At 37.8% G+C, this 27,850-nt stretch overlaps 1 protein-coding gene across 2 annotated transcripts; it reads right to left on the minus strand.

Annotated features, from left to right (window-relative positions):
• Window positions 1-722: 722 nt before the first annotated feature.
• LOC308705760 (uncharacterized protein) lies at window positions 723-27,706 on the minus strand. 2 transcript variants are annotated; one of them, XM_081390946.1, is made up of 4 exons: window positions 27,529-27,613; window positions 26,466-26,585; window positions 4,344-4,463; window positions 723-2,089 (listed from the first exon to the last, which is right to left on the minus strand). In XM_081390946.1, the coding sequence occupies exons 2-4, from the start codon at window positions 26,521-26,523 to the stop codon at window positions 1,353-1,355; spliced, it is 915 nt and encodes a 304-aa protein (XP_081247072.1). In that variant the 5' UTR covers window positions 26,524-26,585; window positions 27,529-27,613; the 3' UTR covers window positions 723-1,352. The 2 variants fall into 2 exon arrangements, with proteins under 2 accessions (XP_081247072.1, XP_081247071.1); XM_081390945.1 differs by lacking the exon at window positions 723-2,089 and adding an exon at window positions 2,556-4,182 and having other exon boundaries at window positions 27,529-27,706.
• Window positions 27,707-27,850: the final 144 nt, after the last annotated feature.

A 27,850-nucleotide genomic window follows, 5' to 3' on the forward strand; every position in this document is an offset into this window, starting at 1 on the left:
CCCCATACTATTGACCAGGGCAGGATGCCTGAGGTTCATAAGAGTAAAGTTAAAAATCCTAATAGAACCCAGTCCAGTGACGGGCTTCGTATAGGGAACCAAGGAATGCGCCAAAAAAGGACCATGTCCGTATATATTATATTATATATATATATATATATATATATATATACTTTATGCCGTAGTTCGATTCACTTGTACACAAAATCTGTTCATTTTCATTACTTTTTTGGACAAAATTGTATAGCTAATGTAAGAGCCAAAATTACCTTAAACCTTATTTCATAAATAGATAGCAGCTGTAAAACAAGTATCAATTTCATTTTCTCAAAGTGATGTGTTTGTCGAGTCCATATTATGATAGGAATGGTGCCATTTTTATTTTATTTTTTTTTCCAAGAATAAGTGTTTACTACTACTGGTTCCTTAGCAATGCTGAATACAATGTTAAACCCTTGATTTAATGAAAACTAAATTAAATCTATTCATTATACCTAAATAAATCACAAGTTCTGTTCATTTTTATTTCTTACATTGTAACAATATGCAGAGTGATTCAATCAAATAAAGTCTTCAATATGTTCTCAATGCATCACCTCTAAAAAGTGAGACTAAAAACAAGTTGTTTGTGATATGAATGATACTTGATAGACTATTGTTGCCATTGTTTCACAAATGAAAATAATTAAACCACAAAGAAACAAAACACATCCCTTCATGCATTAGTGTTTTATGGTGACAGACTAGTTTTCTGAACTATTATTCTTGTACATCTGTATGAGATGACCATGCACTGCTTGAGCGATGACACTGACACAAGTATTTTGACAATGTTGCTTTACTGTTCAGTTCATCTTGTATACGGGTAACACTCAGTGTTTACTGCGCATGTGCAACACAACAGAGGATCAATACGGGTGTCGGAAGAACAAAACATGCAACACTGAGAATGCAATTCACAACCATTTTAACCAGTTCCCCTTCTCAAACAATCAAACTTCAATAGTAATTACTGTATTAAATGTAATTTCATCTTTTGCTTATTTACAAGTTATGGAAGTGAACTTTTGCTCACTTAGACGCCTTCCGGCAATGATTTTTCTTATGTTTCAGTAGAGTAGATAATTGGGTGAAAAACTTTCCACACTCAGAGCAGGTTAAAGATCCTTTGACTCCAGATTTTCCAGCTTGTTTCTGTGGGAAATTCTCTTCAGTCTTTGAAACAACTGCATTTTCATCTTCCATTTTAACCTTCCTACTAATTTTAGATTAAATTACTGTATTAAAGGTAATTCCATCTTTTGCTTAGTCTGAATATCAAATAAATTGCAACTCATGGATCTAAACTTTGATCACTTAGACACCTTCGGGCAATGCTTTTTCTTATGTTTCTGTAGATTTGATAAGTGGCTGAAACTCTTCCCACATGAAGAGCACTGGTGCGGTTTCTCTCCAGTATGAACTCTCTCATGATCTTTCATGTTTCCTGACCGAGCGAAACACTTTCCACAGTGTGAGCACTTGTACGGTTTCTCTCCAGTGTGAACTCTCTGGTGTTTTATTAAGTGGCTGGATATTCTAAAGCTCTTTCCACAGTCAAAGCACACATAAGGTCTCAAACCAGTATGAATAGTCTCATGCTCTTTTACATGTTCCAGTTGTGAAAAACTCTTTCCACATACAGAACAAAAGTGAGGCTTCACACCAGCATGAACTTTAAGGTGTTTTTGTAAGCATGATGCCAAAACAAATGTTTTCTCACACTGATCACAGCTGAATGATCTCACTCCAGAGTGAGAGACCAGATGATCATTGAGAGTATGTTTATAAGTGAAACTCTTTTCACACTGAGAGCATGTATAAGGCCTTTCTCCAGTGTGAATTCTCATGTGTCTGTTCAGATATGATCTATATATGAAACTCATTCCACACTCAGAGCAGGTGAAAGATCCTTCAACTCCAGATTTTCCAGCTTGTTTCTGTGTGAAATTCTCTTCAGTCTTTGAAACGACTGCATTTCCATCTTCATTTGTGAAATAATGCAGTTTTTGAAACTGATGCAGTTTGTCGTCATTCACTTCCATCAGGTCTAAAAAAAAAAAAAAAAAAAAAATTAAATTCCCATAATTTAATAAAAGGATAAATGAGAAACATAAATAAACATTGTTCAAAATCTCAAATTTAGCACAAATCCAGTTCACTATTGAGTCTACTAGGATCTAGTTTTAGATGTTATTTTTATTTGTCTGTTTTCATGTTGTAGGCTACACACTTTGAAACCGCACCGCGCAAGCTTAGAATGAACAGACCATTATTATTCGTTAGTGTGGATGCAAATATAACTTTAGTTATCGTTCTTGGTGTGAATGGGCCTTAAGTAGCAGTTGGTGGTAATAGACAAGAAATGTAGTTTTACATCATCATGCTGATAACGTTTCTTTAGACATTCGGCAATCTTGCAGCGTGCCGTGAACCAAAAAGAAAAAAGAAAAAAGATGGAGAATCAAGGCAATAAAACAATTAACTTTTTACTTAATTATAGACCAATGCATAGTAAAAGTTCACTTTATTTGCCACTAGATGCACAGAGCATGTGCATTTCATTCAGGGTTTATAATTTCCATTGTTAATGTTTGCTTATATGAATTGAAATACATATGGTGCAGTTTTAGTTTTATTAGCCTTCTTGTAGCTCAAACAGTAGAATATGACACTATAGCAAAGCCAATGTCATGGGTTTGAATCCCAGCGAATGCATTAACTGATATCATGTGAACCTTTAATGCAATGAAAGTCTCTTTGGATAAAAGCACATGTTGAATACATAACTGCAAATATAAAGTATGATTTATTACTACACACTTGGTAAATGTTGCACGATGTTTAACCCCTTGATTGTGAGTACATTTATTCATTGTCACAAGTTCTGTTCATTTTTATTTCTCTTTGTCTCAATTTACAGATCATTTCTTTAAATGTAAAGATTTAAATGCAAGGAAGTCTTCAATATGTTCTCAATGCATCATTTATATTTGTCCTCAAGCACAATTAGTTAAAGTAATTGAACTCCTTAAAGAATCAAAACATCTCCTCATAAATCACATCATTTTACAGCAACACCAGTTTCATGAACTATTGCTGACCATGACAAAAATTAATTTCACAAATGATCAAACTAATTTTAGCAAATTACCCTCTTAGATTAAATCACTCTATTGAAACAAATTCCATATTTTGCTGAATCTGAATGTCAAATTATTACTTGCAAGTGTATTATTTGTGAATGATGGATCTGAAGATGTGCATTTGCTCATTTAGGCAACTTCGGGCAATGCATTTTCTTATGAGTTTGTACGTTAGATATTTGGACGAAACTCTTCCCACACGAAGAGCACTTGTACGGTTTCTCTCCAGTATGAACTCTCTCATGAACTTTCAAGGATTTCATTTGAGAGAAACTCTTTCCACAGTTTGAGCACTTGTACGGTTTCTCTCCAGTATGAATTCTCTGGTGTGAACTTAAGGCACTGGATGTATTAAACCTCTGTCCACAGTCAGGGCACACATAAGGTCTCACACCAGTATGAATACGCTCATGCACTTTTAAATGTTGCATCCGTGAAAAACTGTTTCCACATACAGAACAAAAGTGAGACTTCACAGCAGCATGAGTTGTAATGTGTCTTCTTAAGCTCGATTCAGAAACATATGTTTTATCACACTGATCACAGCTGAATGATCTCACTCCAGTGTGAGAGAGCAGATGATCTCTGAGAGAGCTATTCTGACTGAAACTCTTTCCACACTGAGAGCATGTGAACATTTTTTCTCCAGTGTGAATTTTCATGTGTCTTTCAAGATGTGATTTATATATGAAACTCTTTCCACACTGAGAGCATGTGAATGGTTTTTCTCCAGTGTGAATTTTCATGTGTCTTTCAAGATGTGATTTATATATGAAACGCTTTCCACACTCAGAACAGGTTAAATATCCTTTGTCTCCAAATTTTTCAGCTTGTTTTTGTGTTAAATTCTCTTCAGTCTTTGAAAGGACAGTGTTTTCATTTTCATTTTTGAAATGATGTGGTTTTTCAAACAGATGTTTGTCTTCATTTTTATATGTCAGTTTTCCATCTTCATTTGAGAAATTATGGTGTTTTTCTTCATTCACTTCCATAGGTTCTAAAATCAACATATTGAGAAACAAAGAAATAAAGTTCACTCTTAATTTAGCACAAATCTAGTTTACTACTGAGTCTACAGTTTCAGATGTATTGTTATATGTCAGTTTTCATCTTAATGTTCCTCATCAGTCATTAAAGAGAATGAAGGAAAACACCAACCTATTTGTTCCTCTGTATCTTCATCTTTTATTCTGCAGGGTTCTTCCTTAATCTCCATCTTTACAATAGTAAGTCCGTAGTTTCTCCTGAAGTAATTCCTCCTGCTTGCTTCTTCTTCTCCTGTGGGAAGATGGGAATATTCCCCAGCATTTAAACTCTCATGAACGGCTGTGGGAGCTTCACTGACTGAAGGAGTGAATTGTTGTCGTTGTTGCTCATTTAGCAGGTGATCATCACACTTACAATCAGTGAGCTTAGAATTGTTTGCATAATGACGTCTCTCTCTCTCTCTTGCTGTATTTCATTATTCTTCTTTGTCTAAGAGAGAAGGCTGCTGTGTGCACTTGCAGGAGTGCAAGGCAAAGACGGAAATAATATTGCTTTTTGTTCCAGAAATTTGCCATATATGGACTTGTTATTCTCTGTATCACATTTCTATATGATGTAATGTATATTTCTTATTGGATGAATCCCTGTACCATCCCTCATAACATTAAGGACCCTTGAAATCATAAAAATTGAGCTCAAACTTAATTATTGGAATGGAAATTATCCATTCAACTGTCAATTAAGGGACTAAGAATGAAGCACAACAGGAAATATTCAAACACAATCAACCCCTAATTATCCATCTTTGAGTGTCTTGATCAAATAGTCAGTTTTTCTCATTTAGCGGATTTTTGTGTTGCTCTTACATGATACACTATATTGCCAAGTATTGGGGCACCCATCCAGTTCATTGAATACAGTTCTTCCAATCCCTTCCATGGCCACAGTTGTAAAAAAATCAAGCACCTAGGCATGCAGACGCTTCTAAAAACATTTGTGAAAGAATGGGTTGCTCTCAGGAGCTCAGTGAATTCAAGTGTGGTACCGTGATAGGTTGCCATCTGTGCCATAAGTCCATTCGTGATATTTCATCACTACTAATTATTCTACAGTCAACTATAGTTTAGTGGTTTTATTACAAAGTGGAAGCAATTGGGAACAACAGCAACTCAGCAACAAAGTGGTAGGCCACGTAAAATCACGGAGCGGAGTCAGCGCAAGCTGAGGTGCAGAAAAGTCACCAACTTTCTGCAGTCAATAGCTACAGACCTTCAAACTTCACTTGGCCTTCAGATTAGCTCAAGAACAGTGTCTAGAGAGCTTCATGGAATGGGTTTCCATGGCCGAGAAGCTGCATCCAAGCCTTACATCAAGTGCAATGCAAAGCGCGGGATGCAGTGTTATAAAGCACACCGCCACTGGACTAATGAATCACACTTCTCTGTCTGGCAATCCAATGGACGAGTCTGGGTTTGGTGGTTGCCAGGAGAACGGTACTTGCCTGACTGCAGTGTGCCAAGTGTAAAGTTTGGTGGAGGGGGGATTATGGTGTGGCGTTGTTTTTCAGGGGTTGGGCTTGGTCCCTTAGTTCCAGTGAAAGGAACTCTTAATGCTTCAGCATACCAATACATTTTGGACAATTTCATGCTCCCAACTTTGTGGGAACAGTTTGGGAATGGTCCTTTCCTGTTCCAACATGATTGTGGACTAGTGCACAAAGCAAGGTCCATAAAGACATGGATGAGCAAGTTTTGTGTGGAGGAACTTGACTGGCCTGCACAGAGTCCTGACCTGGAGAGTCCATGAAGTAGAGCGAGACTGCGAGCCAGGCCTTCTCTTTCAACTTGAGTGCCTGACTTCACAAATGCACTTCTAGAAGAATGGTCAAAAATTCACACACTCGTAAACCTTGTGGAAAGCCTTCCCAGATGAGTTGAAACTGCAAAGGGCGGGCCAACTCCATAAGTTCATGTGCATGTAAAGGCAGACGTCCCAAAACTTTTGGCAATATAGTGTATATGGTTTATTATAGTGCGATTCAATTAAAATAGTTGGAATATTAATGTTAAGAGTGAAAACTTTCAATTCCAACTTTGGTAAAGACCTGCGATCCACCGAGCAAGGACACCAGTAAGGCACTTAAGTATTTTTCTTTTCCCCTTCTCACCAACTTTTTCCCATACACAACATGTGCTTTCAGTACATTCCTGTTGTCTCTCAACACCGCTCAACCATCTAATGCAATAGGCAGCACAATACTGCTAATCTGTGTCCCATTTTCTTCTCTTCTAATGCACCTCTCTCTTTTTCTGTGGGTCTCTGGAACTGTCAGTCAGCAGTCAAAAAAGCTCACTTTATTCCAGCCTTTGCAACTCAATCTACTATCAATATATTGGGCTTGACTGAGACCTGGATTCCTCCATAGGACTCAGCAACCCCCGCTTTTCTTTCTAACAACTTCTCTTTCCCTCACATCCCTTGCCAGCCTGGGAGGGGTGGGGGCACAGGCCTTCTCATTTCTAACTATTGGAAATACTCAACTCACTCTTCTCTAAGCAATTCCAATCCATATTGTAGTAATTTATCGCCCCCAGGTCAACTGGGTACCTTTGTAGAGGAGCTGGATGTGCTGCTGTCTTCATTCTTTGAGGATGGCAGTCCACTAGTTTTTGGTGATTTTAACTAGCTTCTCATCTAGAGAAGCCTTATGCTACAGTCTTCTTATCTCTCCTTGCCTCATTTCATCTCAAACGGCTCCTCACCATAGGCACTCACAAATCAGGCAACCAACTTGACCTATGTATGCAACTGCATCACAGACAACATTTCGGATCATTTCTTCTTTACCTAAAATCTGCAACTTACCACTTGTGCACCACCAACCCCTCCACCAGTTACATTCAGACGAAACATGCGCTCAGTTTCTCCCTACCATCTTTACTCTGCTGTGTCATTGTCTCTTCCCTCACCCTCACAATGCACATCTCTGGATGTAAATACAGCAACGAACAGAGGACAGTATATCTGTCCCCTCTCTTCTAGGCCAGCACACGCTACTCCCTCTAATCCCTATTTATCTGATGTTCTTCATGAACACCGGACCAAACTCAGGGCAGCAAAGAGAAATGGCACAAATAAAAAGACCCATCTTACTTAGGGGTGTGCCGGTTTCAGAATTGGTGATGACGGTTATGACGTGAGTCAAATGTGACGGTTCATAACATAACCGTCGGCCGGGGGGGCGTTGCGAAGGTCGTCTGTTATAGGACAACTTAGTTTGAATAAACGAGCAGACACTGATTAGCTACTTGGTCGCCTATTAAACAAATAAAATTAATATCTCAACATCCGCACCAATGTTTTTTTTTTTTTTCAAAGCCGCACCCGCCCGCCATCCGCTGATTGTTTTGCGGTCTATGGACGATGCAATGCTCTGCTGATGCGAGCCGCAAGAAAGCCCCTGTCTGTTCTAGAAAGGATGCAGCAAAGATATTTAATGCTAATGTATGAGGCATAGGCCTACGCTGAGTTTCATTAATTTACGATGAGATGCGCTCTAGTTCACAATGAAATGCAATGCAAGTGAACGCGGCGCGCCTGCATGTCGCGGTTATTATATTGTCTACTATGTTTTCTTTTTATTTATTAAATAGGCTACATGAAATTGGTTGATGAAACATTTATTAAAATTAAGATACAATTTGTACAAAACGAAATTCGTTTTAAAGAAAGGCTTTCTACAAAGCAAAACTTGATGAAGTGGTAAAAATCATGTCTGATGATTTACAAAACTTCATTAAGTGGTAAAAACCATGTGTCCCGAAATATTGCGCATCTTATGATCCAATCTTTTATTACAATTGTTTTTTGAGCTAAAATGTAATACACATCATATATACACACACTGTAGGCTATATGTTTCGTTTATCAAACATGTTTGGGGCCAGTCAAGGGCTAAACTGCACGATCACGGTAATGATACATTTGTTATTATTGCAAATGTTTATTGCTAATGTTTATTATTGCAAATGTTTTTCCTTTGTTTAATAAATCTCATAATGATGGCACATCACTATATCATAGTCGTAGCTTTTATTTCTATCTCAAATGATTGGCGGTAGGGGGTACTCGGCAAAGAATCAAATACAGTTGGAAACGACGTAAATCACTAATAACACAGACTGTTAACAATTGTTTTTAATTAGTATTTAAACATTCTCTATGATAAAAAAATGTTTGTAAAAAATATTTTAATAACACGGTTTTGGCGGTTATAGAGTTCTAATGACGGTGTTCAACTATAACCGTCGGTCTCACGGTTATAAACTAACCGTCACACCCCTAATCTTACTTAGTACGTAGCAATCTCTGCTCTTATCCTTTAAAGGAGACATATCATGCTTTTAAATTGTTCCTTTTTACATATAAATCATACATTTGTAGTCTATATAAAGCGGAACTGCAATGCTTGGGTCTGAATTCCTCATTATTATAGCTCCACAGGCCCCTTTTCTACCCCTTTTCTGAGGTGCGTCTCAATCAACCCGTTTTGGTGCGGTCTCTTTAAATACAACTGAGACACTTCATACCCCGCCCCTCTACAGGTTGCAGAGGTTCAACTCCACCCCGTTCAGCCATTTTTGTAGTTTGATAGCAGAGATACGATTATCTAGCGGCACAGAAACTTTTTATTCACACGTTATTAACAAAATGTCAACAACGGAAGACTTGTCCATCCAGCCTTACATGTTCGAGCCAGAGTCGGAGCCGGAGCGAGATGAAAATGAAGACGACGAATCTGCAGAACAACGTCTTCATATGGATGTATCTCAATGGTGTGTACTGTATTTACACATGAAACTTTGGTCTTCCGACCTTTTACCACCGTGTCGATTTATTTTGATTAATATGTGCGAGGGAGAGAGAGCAAGACAGCGTCTAACTTATTTTGGAGACGGTGATGTCTTGTTTACATTTTCGCCTGGCTCTGAAGAGAGAGAGAGTGAGCGCGCGCGCGACCAGGTCTCTCTCTCTGCTCGTTCTTTCAGTTAAACATGCGTCCTGACACAAGCGCGGCAGTTCATCTACATTAGACGGTGTAATGAAGTGTGTGGGTTACTACATCCAACAACCAAACATTTTAACTTACCCTCTCGTAACTTCTGCATCCTTTAGCTTGGACTACAAAATTGCAGTGAGAAATAGAAATGGCGGATTGCTCGAAGTGTTGGGCCGGGAGTCAATGTCCTTATTTGGCAGTTCCGCTGCAAATACTGTGACGTATTAGTTCACAAAACGTCATAGATAACAGAAAAATCAGAACAGGTTGAAAAATATGACCAAAACAGAATATAAAGATATCAACGAAGCACCTGAAGAGAATAATTTCATATTTTCTGTACTTCTAAACACTCCAAATATACAACAAAATGCATTTAAGGGCTAAAAAAGTGGATTTAGCATGATATGTCCCCTTTAACTGTTGAATCATCATACTTCCACATTTCCACAACACATGAACACTTTTCAAAACATTCAACTTGCTCCTGTGTCCCCCTCCACTACCACCTCTTAAACTTCTGATGATTTTGCCAATTTCTTCACTGACAAAACTACAACCATCAGTAGTCAGTTCTCAGCTCCACACACTCAGGAACTCAATCAACCACATCCACAGCATGACATCCTCTTTCCCTCTTCTCTACTCTCACTGAGGCAAGAGTGTCTAAACTTCTCTCCAGTCATCCTACCACCTGCCCTCTAGATCCCATCCCCTCACACTTTCTACAAGCCATCTCTCCTACACTTATACCAGCACTATCATCACCTCATCCCTCAGCTCTGGCGTTTTCCCTACCGCATTCAAACAGGCTCAGGTATCCCCACTTCTTAAAAACCCACATTAAACAAGTCACTTGTAGACAGTTATAACCCACCATTCATAACAAAAACACTTGAACGAGTTGTTTTCAACCAGGTATCATCTTTCCTCTCTGGACGCCAACTTATCTGGTTTAAAAAAAAGAATGCATTACTTTCGGTCACTGTAGCCCTACGGATTGCGAAAGCTGACTCCAAATCATCAGTTGGACGGGATATCCAAACCCCCAAAGGCTTACATAGTCGTCTACCTAATACAATCAATCCTATCATCACAGGAAAACTTTAAAAGCAACTTACATGTGATGGAGGATGATTTTCAGTCCCATGTTTTTTGGGAATATCCCGGACGAGCCCCCAGATCTGTTAGATTAATTTTAGGTAGACTATCTGCAGCCTCAAAGCTATCAGTCATCAGTTGGAAATAGACACATGTGATGTGTGGCAGCAGCAATGCGAGATCTCAGGAGAATGATCAAGCAGACGCAGAGATAGTGTAGTACCAAAACATTTTCAAGTTTATTGGGGAAGAAAGGTCATATTTATACAAACGATAAAGCAGAATTATCCACAATGTCCAGTCCATCTTATCATAGCACTCAAAGATCAACCCCTACCAAATATGGCATATTAAGAAATATAATAAGAGAGGTCAGATGTTCAAATGTATGTGCGTGTCTTGAGTTCTCATTTGCGTGAATTATGTTTTTACTCCAATCTGTGATATTAAATACCTAGGCTAACTCAGTAAACACCATACTAATAAAGCATACTATGAACAGAAAAGCAGATTAGTCCAGAATATAATTAGTCCAGCGTTTAAGATTACATGTTAAGCATTTTTACTCCCATAGAAAACTGTTAATGCTTAACGTGGCATGTGGCTTAAGTACTAAGACAGTGATATTAAAAGACCAAACTCAGTAAACACCTTACTATTAAAGCATACTATGTACAGAAAAGCATATGAGCCCATATTACGAAAGAAAGCAAATTTGTGTTCAGGGTGAGAGAGCTTGTTGGAATAGGCCTGTCTAGACTGTCTGTTTATGAGGGTACTGATTTGGTTTTTACAAATCCCTAAACTTGCCTGTTTTGTTATTAATAAGGAATTTTTTCTTTTGCAAGAATTTATTTTTAACCTAATCAACATTGACCAAAAGTCTGCAACAGAGTTATTTAACAGTGTAGTATACAATGTCAAAACCCTTTTGGTTACATATAAACAAAAGTTAATTTATTCATTAAGTCACATTAGTTTTGTTCCTTTTTATTTCTCATAGAAATAAGTACATTACATACAACATTACTGGCAATATAAACCCCATTCGACCATAAACTACCCATGACCAAACTTCACTGATTTCAATATATTTTCCATCCACACTTCAAGAGTGAGTTTCTTAACATCTGCTACACTTGGCATTAACATGCGACCTGTATCCGGATGTTGTCTACATACACATTGAAAAGATAAGCGTAAACGCGCTTCTGATCAGCGTGTCCACGGAGGTAGTCGAGGATGCATTGTGATCGGATCTCAGTGTAATGTCTCCAGCCATCGTGTCTGCATTCACAGGTGGACGTCACACAAAACCCCGCCCACTGTCAATAGCCGCTTTCCGACCGGAGGAACCTTTTCACAGTTCCTAGAACTATTGGCTAAAGTACCCGGATGTCGGCGTGTTCGCAACGCAGGAACTAGGAACGATTTTAGTTCTAGGAACTCCATTTGGAGGAACTAATTTAGGTCCTACTCCAGAGTAGGGTCTAAACCAGCACTATAGGAACTACCCGTGACGTTAGTGTACGCTGATTGACCGAATGCACGCAGAACGCCAACACCCGCCATTTTTAAAACACCTATATGTAAACACATAGATTATAGCCTATATATTTACTCCATAAACTATACAAACATGGAAAACAGTAATAGATGGTCTCTAAACATTTATGCTGAAGAGAAAATCCAACGCAACTTTGAGGGGACCAAGCCAAACATGATTATGTGTATCTGCCCAGCTAGCAACACTGGACATCAACCACACGGCATAGGCTAATAACCTTTTTTTCATATACTGTCTACTTTCTATAACAGTTCTATCTAATAACATATTAAACAGTACTGTTAGACAGATCGCTAACTAATGAACACAGAGAATGCGAGCATTGTTTGCTCTGACGTTCTCAGCGCCGTCAAAATAAAGGTCCGTTGCGCCGTCAAAATTAAAGTCGCTGTGCTTGCGTCACTCCCTTACCCCTCCTACCAGTTCCTATGGCCACTTGGCCAGTGCAAACGCAAACAGCAAAACCGAGTTTGGGGGAGAGTAGTTCATAGAACTGTTTAGAAGTGGACAGTTCCTAGAACTAAGTTCCTGTAACTTCTTGGTAGGAAAGCGGCTATTATTCCCCCTCCTCTCTCCAGGAATTGCTGCACGTAGCTGTGTGGTTTTGCGATACAGTCGAGTGCGAAGTACATCACAAATAAACTGAAATGTTTGCTTTCGCACCCTAAAGTTGCAGAACCATTAATTTTCTGTAAAGAACACGCATTTATCCCACCACTGCTGGCAACGTTCTCGGATACGTTTCTCTGTACCGTTTCCATTATGGAATCTATCCACATTATTAGTACTTATAGTTTCTTGATCCTCCTCATTTTGTGAGATTTGTATAATGCACCCTTTTTTTTTGCGGGAATGCACACTAATTGGCACACAGTGATCGCATGTTAATGCCAAGTGTAAACACAGCAATGATTTAACAGCTCATGGAACATTCAGAGTTTTAATGGACTGATGCCGCCATTGTTTCACAAGTGTTTTCGCTCACTTAGACAACAAAGCTTTTTCTTATGTTTCAGCAGATTAGAAGAGAAGGTGAAACTCTTCCCACATGTAGAGCACTGGTGCGGCTTCTCTCCAGTATGAACTCTCTCATGAGCTTTCATGACTCCCGACTGAGAGAAACTCTTTCCACAGTGTGAGCACTTGTACGGTTTCTCTCCAGTATGAATTCTCTGGTGTGTTTTTAAGTTGCTTGATGTACTATAGCTCTTCCCACAGTCAAAGCAGACATGAGGTCTCACACCAGTATGAATACGCTGGTGAACTTGTAAATTTTTCAGTAGCGAAAAACTATTTCCACAAAAAGAGCAAACATGAGGCTTCGCACCAGCATGAACTTTAAGGTGTGTTTTTAAGCCTGATGCCACAACAAATGTTTTATCACACTGATCACAGCTGAATGATCTCACTCCGGAGTGAGTGTGCAGATGATCTTTGAGATTTCTTTTGTAAGTGAAACTCTTTCCACACTGATTGCAGGTGAAAGGTTTTTCTCCGGTGTGAATTCTCATGTGGTCATTTAAGTTTCTTTTATGTATAAAACTTTTTCCACACTGAGTGCATGCAAACCGATTTTCTCCAGTGTGAATTCTCATGTGCCTCTTAAGGTCTGGTTTATGCATGTAACTCTTTCCACACTCAGAGCAGGTGAAAGATCCTTTGACTCCAGATTTTCCAGCTTGTTTTTGTGCGAAATTCTCTTCAGTCTTTGAAACGACCGCATTTCCATCTTCACTTTTGAAATGATGAGATTTTTGAAACCGATGCTGTTTGTCTTCATTCACTTCTATTGGGTCTAAAATCAACATTAAATTCCCAAAATTAAATTAAAAAAGGTCAGAAGAGAAACATAAATAAATTTCATTCTTAATTTAGCACAAATCTAGTTTACTACTGAGTCTTCTAGTATCTACTTTTTGATGTATTGTCATATCTTCCTGAGGACCAGAACTTTGTGTGAGAATTTAGTTTTTTTTGAGAAAAAATATTTTTATTCATATTTTATGCTATGTCCTCTGTAGTGGACACCAGGGGCCCATTCTTTGTACGTGGATTACTCAATTAGCTGGATTTCATTGGTGACCCTCCCCATGATAAACCCACAATGCGAGCAAATCACTTGCATATGCAACTAAATCTTCACTCTGGGCGACTAAATCTAGACTATCACCAGCCACTGTCTAATAAATTCTTAGATACTCGCCGGTGTGTGTGGGTGTGTGTGTGTGTGTGTGTTTGGAGCTAAGTATAAGTTTAGCATATATATATATATATATATATATTCACTTGCTGAACACTGTCTGAGCGCTTGAGAGTTTCACTCCCCGTCAAGCGATCCGTCATATTTCAATTCAATTCAACGTATGCGCATAGTAACAGTATTTGACATACCATAAACTGTAGTGTAAAGGCACACGGCTCAATGTTGCTTTGCTGAGATCGCCGTTTCTCACACACACGCAACAAGAGAGTGAGTTATGCGAGTTCACACTGCACAATTTTAGCCCCCATCTTCACTCACCGACAGGTTTTGCAAAATCGCAGACAAATGGTCCAAATCAGAGCCAAATCGGTACTTTCACAAGAGTGACAATCACACAGTGTGAATTATCAAAGATGCGATCTGAGAGAATCGCAGATGAGTCGCAGAACCCTGTGAGATATTTGGCATGCTAAATATCTGGACCCGTCTTAAATTCAAAATCCTAATATGTGAAATGTGTTCTGACTGTAAATTACATCGGTGATGACCTGCAGCCAATGAGAGAGCAAGATACAGGGAGGCGGGAAGTCTGGGGAGGAGTTATAGACCAGAATATCAGTATTTTAGGCGACCTTGAGTGTCCACAAAGGCGCCAAATAAATAAAATGTATTATTATTATTATTATTATTTTAATAGACATATTTACAATTATACCAAACAGAAACAAACCACAAACATTTGCTTAACCAGCCGCAGCAGCAGAACATTGCAAAATTATTTATTTATCCCCAACTCTCTTTGAAGAACACACAATCCTTGCTCTCCACGTCTCCCCAATCATTTCATCCTCCATAATCTTTTTTCTTTTTCTCCTTTTTAACGCACAACAATTTGGATCGCAAGTTTCTGGTGGGCTATCATTTTAACAACAATTAATCAATAATCTTGCGTTATTTCCTTATCACTTTTTTGCGCGTGTTTGGTTGTGAAACGGCAAAATAACGGAGTTCATTTGGAGTTATTCAGCTTTTAAGATCAAACAGAAGATATGCCGGTTTCTCCGGTATTGGTTGCAACTAATAATTATAATAATATAATAACTATAATGCGCAAACGGCAATCCCATTGGCTGGCGCTCATCACTGTTTTAATATCAGCAAATCAGTTCGAGCGAACACTGACAACATGATTAATATTCATGAATTCAGAAGCTCATCAATTCTTAGTGCATTGCATATTGTTAATATTAGTAGTAGAATTAGCAGTAGCATTATTGTCTTTTAACAATTATTACTATTATCTTTTTGTTCTTTTTACAGAAACACTGAATGACCAACAATATCTTTTAAACACCACCCTTAAAAAACTCATTACTGCTGTCATGTAACACATCTGCTTCACAGGAACAATGTAATTAATTGCTAATTGCAACATTTAAATAATAATGTAAAGCCTGTAAGCATTTCATGTATATGTTACAACTTTTATGTCAGTATGTGGCTTGGCTGTTTTCTTATTAAGGTCCAGAATAGGGCTGTGACGGTATGGGATTTTTTCTTACCGCGGTGAAGAAGCAACAAATATCGCGGTTTGGCGGTTAACCGATGTAGCTTGTAAATGACAATGGAAATGAATAGTCATAAAGCAGTATTCTTTATTAAAAAAATAAACAAATTAACATTTATATTAAATTGTAAATATTAAATATAGCTGCGAGCAGCGATTACGGGCCCAAGCCGGTGGCACCGCAACCCCGGTGCCTTTAGGGTGGCGGTGCCGCCGGCTTTGGCCCTTTATCGCTGCTCGCAGCTATATATATATATATATATATATATATATATATATATATATATATATATATATATACACATACATATATATATTTATTTATTTATTCATTCATTCATTCATTTTTTTATTTTTTTATTATTATTATTATTTTTTTAATTCAGATTTTATGATACACTCAAAATATTCCACAACAAATCCTTTAAATTTAATGTAAAAGTAAAAATGAAAGTAAGCAGTGTTGGGCTCACGTAACCCTCTCATCAGAATCAAAATGTTTCAACATTTGCGATGTATTTGGATGCTAAACTATTCTTTATTATAGGCTTTGTTCTTCACTCGTGTTCCAATATTGATGGAAAAAATCATCCTCTTCACATGCGCAAAAATTTGCTTGGAAACATCACAGTGGAGCGAGGGGTGCTTACTGTGAATGTACGAATTGTACTACTGACTATTTAGAGCAGTGTAATTTTTATATGTTAGGTTGACTATTTTATTATTATATTTTATTAAGGCTATAATGAACAGGCTGCGATGTCAAGATTGTAATGCTGGAGTGTGTGTGTGTGTGTGTGTGTGTGTGTGTGTGTGTGTGTGTGTGTGTGTGTGTGTGTGTGTGTGTGTGTGTGTGTTCATGTTTTTCTATCCCGGTGGGGACTTTAACCTGAATGCACACAGACTCATGGGGACTCGTGTCACAGTGGGGACCTAAATAGAGGTCCCCATGGGTAAACAAGATTATAAATCATACAGAATGAGTTTTTTTGGAAATGTAAAAATGCAGAAAGTTTTATGGGATAGGTAGGTTTAGGGGTAGGGTTAGTGTGAGGAGATAGAATATACAGTTTGTACAGTATAAAAACCATTAAGTCCATGGAGAGTACCCACAAAGATAGTAAACCGTGTGTGTGTGTGTGTGTGTGTGTGGCGTGGGCGCGATTGAACAGTAGACACATAAAAACATACTCCATCATTATACAGGACGACATTCAGACTGCAAAGTGTTAACTTATATTTGTGTACAGTTGCAATAAAACACAAAATTGTGCTTTTGTAAAATAATTTCAAGCAATCCACCCCCCGAAAGGCGCTAATTTTAAAATGAAACTAAAATGCTCATGGCTGCACGGGCATTCATAACGGTGCACGTCCACGGCGAGGAACGAGCAGAACAATTTTTATATGTTAGGTTGACTATTTTATTATTATATTTTATTAAGGCTATAATGAACAGGCTGCGATGTCAAGATTGTAATGCTGGAGTGTGTGTGTGTGTGTGTGTGTGTGTGTGTGTGTGTGTGTGTGTGTGTGTGTGTGTGTGTGTGTGTGTTCATGTTTTTCTATCCCGGTGGGGACTTTAACCTGAATGCACACAGACTCATGGGGACTCGTGTCACAGTGGGGACCTAAATAGAGGTCCCCATGGGTAAACAAGATTATAAATCATACAGAATGAGTTTTTTTGGAAATGTAAAAATGCAGAAAGTTTTATGGGATAGGTAGGTTTAGGGGTAGGGTTAGTGTGAGGAGATAGAATATACAGTTTGTACAGTATAAAAACCATTAAGTCCATGGAGAGTACCCACAAAGATAGTAAACCGTGTGTGTGTGTGTGTGTGTGTGTGGCGTGGGCGCGATTGAACAGTAGACACATAAAAACATACTCCATCATTATACAGGACGACATTCAAACTGCAAAGTGTTAACTTATATTTGTGTACAGTTGCAATAAAACACAAAATTGTGCTTTTGTAAAATAATTTCAAGCAATCCACCCCCCGAAAGGCGCTAATTTTAAAATGAAACTAAAATGCTCATGGCTGCACGGGCATTCATAACGGTGCACGTCCACGGCGAGGAACGAGCAGAACAGAGTGAACGTTTTTCAGTTAATTCCTACTTCCATAGGAATTCATTTGAAACGCTCGCTCAACCAATATAAATGTCAGTGCGGAAGAACATATTTTACTTTAGTTTTTAAGTTAGCGATTAAAAAGCCCCCAGCGGTGTCACACGTCAGTTAACCGGTGGTAAAATATTCTCACCGTCACATACCTAGTATATTTATATATAGATATAATAGGCCTACCTGATTTTGAACACAAGAGGGCAGTATAGCACTATGTTTGACTTTATTTATGTATTGTTTAGACTAAACAACCATTCTGGCAGTTTTTAAACTTAAAATTCATTCTTAAATTGAAAAAAAAAAGAATAAAATGTTTAGTTGTGATGTTTGTATACTTTTATATAGAAATAAATGGTATATAATTACATTTTTAGAAAATTTGAGGCTTTTAGTTTTTCCTTTTTGGACATTACTTTAATCCCTCGCCATAGCAAAACCGTTTGAGATATTTATAATCCGTTCACAATTTAGCATATTTAATGTATTTTCATCATGTTGAAAAAGTTTGGTGGGAATAAAATAAATAGTTTAAGAGGAGTGGCTAAAAATTCATAGGCTGATTTTGCAAAAAAATCCACATTCAGACCAAAATATCTGACTTCCTTTTGCTCTGAGCTAATGAATGTAAATTAGAAAGTTGTCCGGCTTGATGAGAACAATATAAATTTTTTTTTTTTTTACTGTATTTAAAACTAACCCCCCCACTTTTGTCAAAAGCATGTTGAAAGTGACACACTTCCTGCTGCCAGTTGGTGGCGCTATAACTTTGACTCACAATAGTCACATCCATCTGATCGGCCTCTTACCACGAACACACTGCTGAAGTTTCATCAAGATCAGTTGATGTATGCAGAAGTTATAACACTTCGTGTCTCTCTTTTCTCGCCATAAATTCGTTTCCTCACCACGGCCAAACCGTTCAAGATATCAAAAATCCGTCCGCAATTTAGCATCCTCAATGTCTTTACTTCATGCTGACTGAGTTTGGAGGTGATTGAATGAATTCTCTAGGAGGAGTACATCACATTCCACAGCAAGCGTTTTCCAAACAACCCATAATAGCTGACTTCCTGTTGGGCTGGCGTGAAACTTGTCAGAAGGAAAGTTGTTCGGCCCGACGAAATCTATATGTGTACCGAGTTTCATATTACTTCATGCAAGCGTGTTTGATATATGGACCAAGTTTTCAGACCCTGTTCAAGAGGGCGCTCTTGAGCCCCCCTGCCACGCCCGTTTCTGAAACTTTTCACATGTCTACTGGCTAATACGTGTTATGTGTCTGTCGAGTTTCATCCAATTTCAAGCATGTTAAGAGTCTCAAACGCATCCGAAAAGAATATTAAAACTTGATGCGTTGCCACGGCAACAGTATCTAAGATATCAATAATCCTTTCACAGGTCTACATCTGCCCTGTGTTTACATTATACACATAAAGTTTGAAGCAAATCGGGTAAAATTAAGAGGGTGACTTCAAAGCATTTTGAAAGTGACACACTTCCTGCTGCCAGTTGGTGGCGCTATAACTTTGACTCACAATAGTCACATCCATGTGATCGGCCTCTTACAACGAACACACTGCTGAAGTTTCATCAAGATCAGTTAATGTATGCAGAAGTTATAACACACTTCCTGTGTCCCATTATTCGCCATAAATTCGTTTCCTCGCCACGGCCAAACCGTTCGAGATATCAAAAATCCGTTCGCAAGAATTCATCCTCAATGTCTTGACTTTATTCTCACCGAGTTTGGTGGCGATCGGATGAAATCCCTAGGAGGAGTATTTCACATTCCATTGTATGCGTTTTCCAAACAACGTATAATAACCGACTTCCTGTTGGGCTTTTGTAAAACTTAGAGCACGAAAGTTGTTCGGCCCGATGAGATCTATATGTGTACTGAGTTTCATATTATTACATGCAAGCGTGTTTGATTTATGGACCAAGTTTTCGGACCCCATTCCAGGGGGCGCTGTCGAGCCCCCCTGCCACGCCCCAGTACCAGCTTCAGCCCGGCCCTGATGGCCGCAGGTTCTGACGTGTGTGCAAAATTTCAAGAGTTTTTGAGCATGTTAAGGGCCCCAAAAGTGGCAAAAAGGCAAAAAAAAAAATAATGAAGAAAAAAAAAAAAAAAAAAAAAATAATCCTTACGGAAACAATAGGGCCTTCGCCCTTTCAGGGCTTGGGCCCTAATAATTAACTATTAATTAGGTAGTCTTAAGGCCGGCGACACACTGGCTGTGTGGTGTGATTGTGGCGTTTCTGTTGCGTGTCAGTTGCGTCTCTTTTTCTCTGTCTTTGCACACCAGAAACAGCGCTGCTGCTGCTAGGTGACATACGCCTCATTGGTGATATATTCGACATATGGGGAGAGAGTTGTGGAAGGCCTAGGCTACTTAATGTTAAACATAATTATATAGCAGCAAAGACAGCGTCGGCACTCGGCAGTAGGCTATTGACGGCAAAATAGGCTACAGAATATTTCGTTCTGTATTGACAGGTGCAATATTTGAAAATCGATAATTTTTTTTAAATTATATGTCAAAACCTTAACTTTCAAACATCTAAATGTAATTTATTAATATTTATTCATGTAAAAATGACATACAAACATCTTTTCCTATTATATTTTGCCAGGAAACGCTTCCAACAGGCTTGCGTGTCGCATGAAAAATAGGCGTTGGTTCTATTTCTGGCATGCACGCGTTTTCAGCGCGGCTCGAGCCGCAACTGAGAAGCGCGTCTCACGCTCTCAAGCTCTAACCTGTTAACATGGGAGCCGAAATAAAAACGGACACGCCACGCAGCCAGTGTGTCGCCGACCTAAGGTAGGTGTGCTGCACTTAAGTCCTGCAAACGCCACAGGACGGTTCATTTTTCTAAGATGTGGTCTAGTTATTGGTTAGTGGTATTTCCTCACGAGACGGATACTTTTGTGCGCCTTGTCCAAATTCACCGGCTTCCCCTTAATTGTCACCTGCCTCAAAGGCGACACAGTATTTGGCTTAGACACTAGATTCGTGGCTATTTTTTGAATCATTCGGCTAGCGCCGTCAACTGTTATTTCCTATACCAGATAAGAGAGATCGCTACTTGCAATTAAAATCTAACTCCAACTGTTTACGTTATGCTTGTCTTTTATTCCTGTGTTTGTTTGTATTTAATTGAACATTATCTGTAAACATCACAAAACCTAGCAGTTAATTAATAATAATCAGACACACACAAAAAAAATCCCCCTTAGGCTATGTTTAACGGACAGTCCCTCGACTCCCTCCCTTGCACAGGAAGCGTTTTTTTTTCTCCAGAAACCCTTGAACATGGGACTCGCAGAATACAGTAAATTATAAGCAAAATATTAATGTGTTTATAGTTCATATCACACACCATATGCACTCCTGTAACTTTCAGCAAAAAAAAAAAAAAAAAAAAAAAAACGTGCGGTGATGACCTCACACCGCGGTAGGCATCTCATCAACGCGATATTGCGGTGATGCGGTTATCGTCACACCCCTAGTCCAGAAATTAAAGTTTTTCATCATGTCGTGATGTTCTTTTTTAATATGTCAATAAGTTGCTGTCTTGCCGCCAGCCAATCACTGGATTGCTGTTCACGGTTTCGATTATCGTTGTTATATCTGGCCTTTCCAATGAACACAAGAACACGCAGTAATCTCAGACAACTTAATCCAGATATTTTAATCAAATCCGCAAATTCGTTTAAAGAACCAAATTAGCCAGATCAGTTATCACTATTAGAAGATCTGGCGTCTGTCAAATCATCTCAGATGTATTAACCTGTTAACCTTCACGGGGACGCCGGCACACTGAAGCGTTCTTGTTTAAATGAGCTCAAAGTTACAGTTAGATGTAATGTAACTATCTTGATAAACTATACATCATTATAAAGATCTAAGATTCAAGCTTCAAATTTTGACACCTGTCTTGCTCTGAAAATCTTATAGTGACCGTAATTTGTTAAAGGGTCATTTCACCCGTGGAGACATGAATGTGTATTGAAAGTGGGTCATTTATGTAGAAGAAATGTGAAATTATTTTTGAATTTGGAGCTTTCTAGACTGAGAAAAGCCAGAAAATGTATTTTTGGCTTATGTGGATGAAAGACAACAACTCCCAGAATGCACTTGCTTCGCTGCCCTACAAGGCCACTCCCAAGCCACGCCTACCGGTAATACAGCGCAGTTGAAAACAAAAACATCAAGGCAAGGCTAGGCTACGAGTGAGTCTCCGTGACGAGTTTGCCCAAAATGTCCGGGATACAGCTTTTGCGTTCTACAGTCGCCATTCATCATGTTTACTGTGGCGAGCAGGACGAGGCTGAGGGGCGCGGGAGAACGGCGCGAGGCCGGTGGCGTGATTACTGACGACCGACACCTGTGAGGCACTGTTCTCGTATCTCACACGGAGGAGCAGGTATTTTCTTAGCAATGGTAAAACACACATCAACCGATCACGCCACCGGCCTCGCGTCTTTCAACCGATCACGCCACCGGCCTCGCGTCTTTCTCCCGCGGCGCTAGCCTCGTCCTGCTCCCTGTATTACTGTGATTACTGATGAGCGCGCCTGTGAGATGCACCGGTCTCATGGGCTATCTCTCACGGAGGTGCGGGTATTTTCTTAGCAATGTTAAAACGCAAATCAACTGATCACTTGTTTAGCATTCATGTAAACATTACTCAGATTCACCAATCGGGGTGAATTCAGTTAGATTGAAACAAAAGGTGAGCATGTAAACAATGGATGGCGACCGCAGAAAGCAAAAGCTGAATCCCGGACATTTTTGTCGATCTCGACGGCCGGACATGTCCGGGAAATAGAGTATGGTAACCCCTACTACTCAGCTTTCTTCGTCCCTGTTTTCTGCAGGTTTCTGCCGTTGAAATCAAACGCACTCGCACTGATCTGTGATAGGTCTGTTAGCGCATTAGGTCCAACCCCCTATGGGCGGGTTTGAAAGGGTGGATCTAGTGCTTGTAGTCTTAACAGAAATCCCCCCCTCTTACACTTCCTCCTACAATGACGCAAAATGACGATTTTTGCGTCATTGTAGGAGGAAGTGTAAAGAGGTAAATACAGATTTCTCTCGTCTCGGGGGAAAATGAAAAAATGTTGCATGACCATTTAATAGTATGACTGGGTTTCTAACAATGCAAAGCTTAATGCAAATGGGTGAAGTGTCCCTTTAATATGTGTCAGGAGTTACAAATACGAAAAACGGAGTCGATACCTTCTGTTTAAAACATGAGCATCAGTCGCTCCCATTCAGAATAAAAATCTCTGTACGGTCATCATGAAAATGCTTGACAAAACAACGTCCCTCAGGGCTTTTAGTTCAAAAGCATGCACATTTGGAGAAATATTGATAGATTCTCATAATGTTTATTTCACATTTACACAAGAAATATTTATAAAAGTTTTACCCAAAATGCGCTTATGTAATCATTATGAGCACTGGATAGTATACTCTAATGTACTGTGTTTTCAATGCATACGGGAAGCCTGAGGGCGCTCTATGCACATTTAGGCCACTAATGGCACACGTGATAAAGAGGCATATCGGCATTATTTTTGTCAACGACATTTTTTCACAGACGAAAACGAGACGATAACTAAATAAAAACTAGTTTTGAATGACAAAAACTATGACGAAAATCTATTGACATTTTCGTCAACGTATAAAAACTAGACGAAAATGTTAGATAGTGACGATTTGGGAAGCGATCCAGTCTGATGTCCTGCATTTGTGGTAGATGCGCACAATTGTACTGTGACGTGATCTACCCAGCGGCACATGAGTTGGCATGCGCTGCATGTCTCATAAAACGTTAAAACATGTAAACGTTTGGAAGAATGAGTAGAGCAGACATGAAGATCTAAATAAGAGTGACGACGCAAAAAAAGAGCTATATTCGGTACGGTTTTCTGTGCGCACACACCCGACCCGAAGCGTGCAGCCATTCACATAGACACCTATACAGCGCGCGAGTACAGAATTGAGCTCTCTTTCCTGTCTGAATGGACAAATACACAAATATTATGTCTAAATGTCCGTTTTGGAGAGTATTCACGTAAATTATATTGGTTATGTCTTAAACAGTTGTGAGTGTATCTATGTGCATGTCATTGGACATGAACCGATGTCTTAAAGTGACAGTGGGTAATAAACCTAATGCGGTCTGTGTCCTTGATATTGATCAAGCTAATAGCTTTAATAAGGATTAATTATATTTAATTCATACAAATAAATATGTCTGCTTGAAAGAATAGAGAAGGATGTATGCAAGTAGTTATAAAGAATTCATATATCATTCATTGAAAAAAAGACTGTTCTACTTTAGGAAAAGTGGTTTTATTTCAATTTAAGATATTTTTTTAAGTTACAGTAGTTAAATCTGTATTTGTATTGCACGTTCAAACTTTAAAATCATTCATATTAGCAGGTTAATATATGTTTTCTCCGGGAGTATATGGGTTTGGAAATTTTAGAGAAATTCTAAATAAATGCATTTAAATTGAAACCCATTATATTTTAGTCGACTAAGTCTACTGTAGATTTAGTCGACTAAAATCTTATTGTATTTCGTCGACTAAAACTAGACTAAAACTAAAACAATTCAGATGACTAAAATATGACTAAAACTAAATGGCATTTTAGTCAAAAGACTATGACTAAAACTAAATCAAAATGTGCTGTCAAAATTAACACTGATATCATGTGACATTGCAGGAACTCCTTTACATAAAAAAGGCTTCCAGGGATCACTATAACATGGAGATAGAGACTTTTGAAGACAATAAACGATTGCGATAATTTATCGTTTATCTGTGTTCTTCATGCCATGTCGGGTATTTTCGTAATAGATTATATTAATAATGCAATGCTTACTGACATAGCCTTTAGCATCATTATGCAGAATACTATAAAAAATATATATTTTGTCTGTTTTTTTATTTATCCGAAGCCAAATCAGATCACAGAAGGTTATTTAAAACACTCGACATGTGTTAGTTACGAGCAAAAACAGGGTTTTAATCTCATAAATTGTTGTGTACTGATGGTGTGCTAAGATAACATGCTAGCTAGCCCTAAAATGCACCCGTCCCTTTTTTATGAATAATTTTGAATAGTTAAACTCACTGAAATGTTTATTTTTTCAAGAAGGGGATTTGATATAGTTTTAAAGAAGGTGAAGTGAGAAGTTTGATCAAAGAAATTAGGGAATTAAAAAGTGTGACTAGAAAGTCATCAGTAATTATAATGAAGACAAAAGAAAAGAATAATTAGAGCCATAACCAGCCGGGAGAGCTGTGAATGTGTGCAGTGAAGACTGAAATTGAATGGGACTCGTTTGCACCACAAAACAATAGAGACAATACACTGAATGGATGCTTAGAAAACGGCAATAAACACCATTTAGCATTTTAGAGTCTTCTCAAAATATAATCACATGACATGGTGTTTAAAACATTTCATAAAACTCAGAGTTTTAGACTTATCTTCAGATTTGAAATATAACATGGTCAGGCATGTGGCTTTAGCTGCAGTGCATTTCTAGATGCCAACTTCAATTTTATTTTCACAAAGATATTTAATAAAAAATAAATTTCTAATAACTTTACAAAACTTTGAAGCTATGTATAACATTTTATTTTAATAACAAAAAATGCATTTATAATAAACTGCCAAGTGTCTGCTTTCAGATGAGACCGTAATAATGCTTTTAGTGCAAAGGCTTCATGAACTGTATCTGCTTTAGTTTGGGTATGCCATTTCTGGGGATTTTCTTTTTTTTTTAAGCGGAGACGCTGGCTAACAGGTACAAAGAACGGACCCCTGGACTCAGATTAAGAAAAACAATATAATATTAAGATAAAATAATATTTATTTTTCTTAATAATATTAAGAAAAATAAAATGGCGTGATAATACATGTATATGCAAAAATATTGTTTCTTTTTTTTTTTATTCATTTACCAATACATTTTTTAGGTTTCAGGCTATTTTTAACCAAACTTTGTATTAAGATGTTTCTCAACTATGTTATGAAAGACAACAATGATTTGATACACTATTTTACTTTAAGCAATGTTTCTAAAATTGCCATAAATGTGTAGTCCCATTCTATACAATGTAATTGTTTGCATATTAATGTGTTGAAAAAAGAAGTGTAATACAACATTTTCATAAGAATATCTCATAATTCATAGGATAATTTTGATGTCTTCTACAGAGGACATGTATGAAATTGATGCCCTGTTTTGTAAAAGAAAGTCATTTTCTGTTTTGAAACCCCATAAAGTTTTTTTCTGATATGTTTATTTACGACAAACAATTAGAAATACTGTTTAAATGATAAATACAAAATATTATCATATTTCCATAAAAGTGCAAAAAAATTATCATTCAGTCATTGTCAACAAATAGCGGGAGTTTCAGTTGTGAAACCTTCAAACATTTGGTATCTCTGAAAAGCCCTGAATATGCTCTTTACAGGACTGTGACATGAATGATCTCAGAGAAATTCGCTAAAATATAATGTCCTCTACAGAGGATAAAGTCTATGCCTGGGTCTCAGGAGGAAAAGTGAGTTTTCATCTTAATGTTCCTCATCAGTCATTAAAGAGAATGAAGGAAAACACCAACCTATTTGTTCCTCTGTATCTTCATCTTTTATTCTGCAGGGTTCTTCCTCAATCTCCATCTTTACAATAGTATGTCAGTAGTTTCTCCTGGAGTAATTCCTCCTGCTTGCTTCTTCTTCTCCTGTGGGAAGATGGGAATATTCCCCAGCATTTAAACTCTCATGAACGGCTGTGGGAGCTTCACTGACTTAAGGAGTGAATTGTGGTCGTTGTTGCTCATTTAGAAGATGATCATCACACTTACAATCACTCGCAATTATTCACGGTTTAAGTGTTTTGATCAAATAGCTGTTCAGAAACAATTTAACTCCTCTATTCCAGAATTGAGGGTACATTTCAAGTAGAGAAAGAAAACAAAAAAAATAGGATTTTTTTTTTCTGTTTAACTTGATTATTTTCATAGATTGCTCTTTAAATTCAATATTTTCTGATCTTAAACTTGTAAGATGTTGTTGTTTTATAACAGAGTAACAGAGTTGACCAGAACGTATAGGGACAGACACAAAATCTATTTTTTTATTAATTAAATTATAAATAATACAGAAAATATATATTCTATGCAATTATAACTTAATAGATTAAACACAATTGTTTTTGAAAATTAGACTTAACTGTTTCATGATAATTGTATGAATCAGGAGGCATAGACAGTCAATAATATTTTCCATTCATTTTTCTTCCTAAATTTACATAAAGCATTATTTTTAGTGATATTGTAATATAATTTGTGTTATTATTCAAAAAGAAAAAATGTTAATAAAAGAAGGGTTATCTAAGAGACTCGAAATGTTCACCAATTCTAGAATGACTCTTATGTTGCTCTTACATTAGAAATGATTAACATGCACTAAAACTGTTTACCAGGTTTCATTACATAAAATGAAAACAATTCATAATCTTTACAAATTGTAATGTGAAAAAACAGTCAGTAACGAGTTTACGTTTCTCGAACGTAATTAACAACATCAGTCGATTCATTTCTGAGTGATTCACTAAATGAACAGACTCGTTTAGTTGTTTGGATTTAGATTTCTCCTAATAAATGATCAAATGAATGTACTCACAGTCTGAAAAACAGCAGATTTAGAGCAGAATGATCGGATGTGTTCCACTTCTCGTGTTTATGTTCCCTTCCCTCGCTCACTTCTCTTCTTCTCCTAGACTCGGATGTGTCATTGCTTCGGTTGCTCAAGCGCCTCTACTGGCGGAGACCATTTTAAACTATCTAACCTTCATAGATTCGATACAAAACAACCCAGGGATTATACAAACACTATTTATCTCCTCAAATATGTTTGATTGGAATAAAGATTCAAACTATATTAAAATAGTATCTATATTGAGATTCAAATATCTGCTAAGAAGTTTGCAAATGTATTTACCTTC

This window comes from Scardinius erythrophthalmus (genome assembly GCF_964197995.2).
Source record: "Scardinius erythrophthalmus genome assembly, chromosome: 17".
NCBI lineage: Eukaryota > Metazoa > Chordata > Actinopteri > Cypriniformes > Leuciscidae > Scardinius > Scardinius erythrophthalmus.